General features: G+C 46.6%; 1 protein-coding gene across 1 annotated transcript; it reads right to left on the bottom strand.

Moving 5' to 3' along the window:
- Nucleotides 1-420: 420 nt before the first annotated feature.
- Nucleotides 421-1,182, bottom strand: LOC147455057 (uncharacterized). The gene has a single exon (XM_086515190.1). The coding sequence runs from the start codon at nucleotides 1,180-1,182 to the stop codon at nucleotides 421-423; it is 762 nt and encodes a 253-aa protein (XP_086371316.1).
- Nucleotides 1,183-5,008: the final 3,826 nt, after the last annotated feature.

Here is a 5,008-nt window from a genome sequence, read left to right as displayed (position 1 = left end):
CCCTTGGTTCTCAGTTGCATTGCTCATAATGCCCACAATGGGTTGTGGTTGGTTCAATGGTTCAGCAGGGTAGTGTATGCGCATTGGGAAGTACTGTGATAAAAGATTTTGTGAGAAGGTTCTGAGAGTTGTTGGGGAATATAGGATGCAAGGTCCCCACCGTGGGTGCTAGCGCCCACTTGAAAATTAGATAGAGAGAGAGAGAGAGAGAGAGAGAGAGAGAGAGAGAGAGAGAGAGAGAGAGAGAGAGAGAGAGAGAGAGAGAGATAGATAGATTATATTATCGTCCACGGAGGTCATATATGACCTATGGGACCAAAAAAGAACAAAACATTACAATGGATAGGGTTGTCATATACATCTTAGTTAAGGACTGAGGGTCCAACCGGGGATAAACAAGAAAAGAGAACAAGAAAAAACCTAAGAGGGAGCAAGTGGGAGGGAGGCTGGTTTAGGAGTTCGAAACTCCTGGATGATGGCTTTACCTCCTCGGTACACTGCCCATTTTCCTGCTGCACGTGCTTCGCGTACCTTTTGAAGTTCTACTTTTTTTTGTTTGAGTTGAGCGGGTGTAAGATCTTCCGCAAACCAAAATTTAGTGTCTTGGAGAAGCCTTGATTGTTGAAGGAGTCTGATTCGATCCGATTTAGTCTTGAGAGTGAGGATGGCATGGTTGGTTCGATACTCGTGTGTAACTATGGTGATTGCCTCTTCATCCCATTGTATCATGGGGAGTGCCGCTTGAATTAGAGGAAGTGCCTTACCAAATTCGATGTCCCCCTCCCCTTTCCAGCCGCTTGGAAGCCCGCCGATGCAGACATTGAGGGCGATGTCATCTTGCCTTTGTCGTTCGCGTAGCGTAGAAGCCACACGCGCTTCAACTTTGTTAGAGATGACCTCTTGCACGTGATTCTTGACAGCCTTTGTGAGGGTGGTTTCTACATCTACCTTCGTTTTCTTGAGCTTGGCTTCCATCTGCTTGATCTCTTCTTTCTTGTATTTCTCCATTGTGGTGAGCTGAAGCTCAATGGCAACAATTCTCTGTTTCAGCTCGTCGTTCTCCTTGCGGAGCCTTTTAATTTCATTTTGGAGGTGGATAGTGTTGTCTAGCTTTGGGGGCGTTGCCATAACCCCGGCGAAGGTAAGTTTGTTGCGGGACGAAGCCCTAGTAGCCATGCTCATGTGATTGTGGCTTCTTGTGGTGTGACTCTGGTTGATGTTAGAGCTCGAGGCTTTTGAGGCCAGCATAGCCAGTCAATGTTGAAAAATCAAATCGATGGCAGGCAAAGCTTCCCTCGCAAAAGACTACCTTGTGATGCCAGTCGACGCGGCAATGGTGCAGACAGTCGACGCGGCAACGGCAATGGTGCAGAGAGAGAGAGAGAGAGAGAGAGAGAGAGAGAGAGAGAGAGAGAGAGAGAGAGAGAGAGAGAGAGAGAGAGAGACCCGCAGGTCCTCGCAGAGTGTGGGAGAGCGGAGCTTGCTGTATTGCAGACGGGAGGCGAGCTCGTGAGCTTAACGCCCCTCCACAGGCCGCCCTTAATCCTGGGAGGGACACACAAAGAGAGCTAGGGTTTCTTCAAAGCGCAAGAGACTCGCAGAGAGAGAGAGAGAGAGAGAGAGAGAGAGAGAGAGAGAGAGAGAGAGAGAGAGAGAGAGAGAGAGAGAGAGAGAGAGAGAGAGAGAGAGAGAGAGAGAGAGAGAGAGAGAGAGAGATTTTATTAGCATCCTCGGAGGTCAAATATGACCTATGGGACCAAAGTTACATGTGATGTAGTATGTGTATGGCTGATGAGTGACTATGGTTGCTCCAAAATTGTGGTGATTAGAGTCGCAATGGAGAGCCCACATTGTGGCTGTGAGAGGAAAGTGTGTAGGTCTAAGTCATGGCTGAAAATGTGAGAGAAGCAAGTTCGGATGTGACCAAAAGCTGAGCACTCTAGTACTCAGACTCTCAAACTTGCAGTGAGCATAATGTGCACAGTCGATTTGACTCTTCTCCATTGCCCCAACGCCCTGTCTTACATCAAAGGGGATGGGAGCTGAGCCGAATGGCTGCGATAGTGCGTATCATGGACAAGGGGATAGCCTCAAGCATGTAAGTGGGAGTACCGTTTCCTCTTTCAGCAAAGAACATGGTTTTGTAGTTGGGGGCAATGTGGGTGGTGTGATGTATTAAGCATGACACATCATATATCTCCCAAGCCGTAATACATTGGCGTTGTAGAAAAGCTTCATTCACTTGGGAGTCAATCGAAGCATTGTGTAGCAAGTGTAATGCATCCCATCTCTCAAACCACTTCTTTATGTCTTGCATCCATCCCGTGCTCAAGATCTTGCTTTTAGGCGTCTTGTGAACTTTTTTGCTTGATTCCTATGCAATTGTAGGAAGTCGATGTAAGGGGTTTTGACGCATGTTTATCATGTACTCCACAACCCTTTCCATGCCCATAACCTCAATTGGAAGAGATCCCGACTCAAGAAGTAGGAGCATATATGGTGTTCGTGTCTTGACTTAGAGAAAGTTTGTAAGAAAATGCTTTTGAACATTCTCAAACTCTTTCCAAATAGACTTTGAGATGCTCCCACCCCACACTTCAACTCCATAAAGAAGAACAATGTCACCAATCCATCAAAAAGGTACTTCTTGAGAACCCAACACTGGATGTTTCCCATATCCAGTGGATCAGGAGGTCAGCACCTACATTCACATACGGCCAAGAGACTATGGAGTATACAAATGCTTACACTTACCTTGGAGTGGTTTTTAGCAGACCTGCATTTTCACTAAGGAGAGCAGTAGAGACTAGATTAACTAGAGTCCATGCAGCATTAGGTAGATTGGAGAGGATGTGTTCGTTGCAGGTTCAGTTTCATGAGCCTTGGACGAAGCTCTGGATCTTTGACACTTTGGTGGCTTCTGCACTGCTCTATGGAGCTGAGACATGGGGACCTTCATTGGATCATCATGGGAGGTCGAGTCGCACTGATGGATGGGGGAACATGGAGAAACCTCTGGTCTCTATGATCTCGCGGCTCATTAGAGCCAAGGATTTAGTACCGCGTGCTATAATCTGAGCAGAGCCCCCCCCCCCCCCCCCCCCCCCCCCCCCCCCCCCCCCCCCCACACACACACACACACACACACTAGTGGTTGAGGCACTCACCAAATCAATCTCCTTCATACACAGCATCTGGGAACTTCCCAGATATAGATATGCCCGCCTTGCACTTGAGTCCTCTTGACAGTTAGCCATGCAGGGAGATACGACATGCTGGTATGGGGAGATGACATCATGGTTTCAGGCGCATGGGTTCAGCATAGACATGTTGCCACCCTTCTAGTACTCACTGGATGCACCATCTCTCATTGTTACACAATTTGAGATCACCAGGCTCATCCGCCAAGACTTGACTCAACTAGACACAAGGAGGACATTGATACAGCCAGCACAGAAGCTGGGCACGAAGATGGATTTCTACAGAGAGCATCTTCTCCCGCTTATGAAGGACGGTTTTGTGACGAGACCTAGATACATGGACACCCACCTGTCTCATGCGATACGATGTGCTATTGGCTAGATACGCACATCTTGTCACCATCTGCGGATTGAGACTGGGGGATGCAGTGGAGTACGAGCAGTGGCTAGGACATACCCCTTGTGTGACATGGAGCCTGAGACAGAGTTGCATTACACGTGTTGCTACCCCGTATACTACGAGTTACGAGGCTGCTTCCATTGCTTGTTTAGAGAGGGTTTTGGACCACTCTTCAGAGTCATGGGATACGAGGATCAGAGATGCCTTGGTTCGTTCTTGTTCGAGTTGCACAAACACAGAGATAGCCTGATGAGTGGAGAGGCTAGCCAGTCTCAGAGACGGATCACAAACTTCTTTAGAGTAGACACTGGATAGCTGGAGGAGCTACTGCCACAACACAACTCACATTCGTCTCACACCAGAGGCACACTAATCGATCGAGCGATTGAGCTAGGGAGATCCAGACGCCCACGATTACGGAGGACTACACAGCATAGATGGAGGCTGCATCAGAAGATTCGGATCACTCTGGCCAGGCATGCAGGACGCCCGGTCAAACTACTGAGCATGGAGGAGATTGATGAGATCCACTAGCGAGCGACTGATGCTGGATCTCCTGTGATCTAGCTATTTAGATATCCCAACCAGCTGCTTACTCTGCTTAGTTCACACAAGCAACTTAGGATTCCATAGTATTTTTGTTTTGTTATGTTGTTATTTTGTTACTTTGACTTTGTATTAGATCCACCACATTATAACTTTCTGGTCTCAAGGTCACTTTGGCCTTTTGAAGACGTTAATATAGCATTTCATTTCATTTCATCTATGTGTGTGTGTGTGTGTGTCCACCCTTGCCACCAAAAAAAAGAAAAAAGCTCACTCCAAGGTTGCTCAATTACCTAACTCACTTGACTCTACTGGTTTGAGGTTGCAGGTTGCAAGTTAATCCAAAATCACTTACTCTTGTTTAATTATTTTGATTCTTATGATTTCAGGATTATTTCTCTGTAACTGGACTACTCTTGGATGGACATTTCATCTGAGGACTATCCATAGCAACTGGTAAAAGCATGGAAAACTTCTACGACTGATGAATGGCATCCATACTATTTTCTACTTGATAACAAAGCCATAAAACTCCAACTGGAGTATACTCCTATATGTTAACATTTTCACCTATTGCTCCGATGTGACTCATGGATTTTGTGATATAATATAGCTCTTTGGCTTCAGACTTGACTATTATACTCTCATCAACTTGATGAGGTAGTAGGGCCATACTCAATGGGCCTACTGTCCACTCATTGGGTATGGTGTGTGGGGTGAGGGCGGGCACGTGCACACACACACACACACACACACACACACACACACACACACACATTTCACTGGCATCTATAGCTATCTTTTGGCCTATCCTATACATAAGAACTTAGGTATCTAAATAGTAAACTACAATGCTTATTTT

The sequence above is a fragment of the Adiantum capillus-veneris genome, chromosome 6 (genome assembly GCF_014529385.1).
Source record: "Adiantum capillus-veneris isolate H3 chromosome 6, ASM1452938v2, whole genome shotgun sequence".
NCBI classification, from domain to species: Eukaryota; Viridiplantae; Streptophyta; class Polypodiopsida; order Polypodiales; family Pteridaceae; genus Adiantum; species Adiantum capillus-veneris.
The sequence above is the reverse complement of the archived record's forward strand: the minus strand, read 5'-3'. Positions and strand labels throughout refer to the sequence as shown.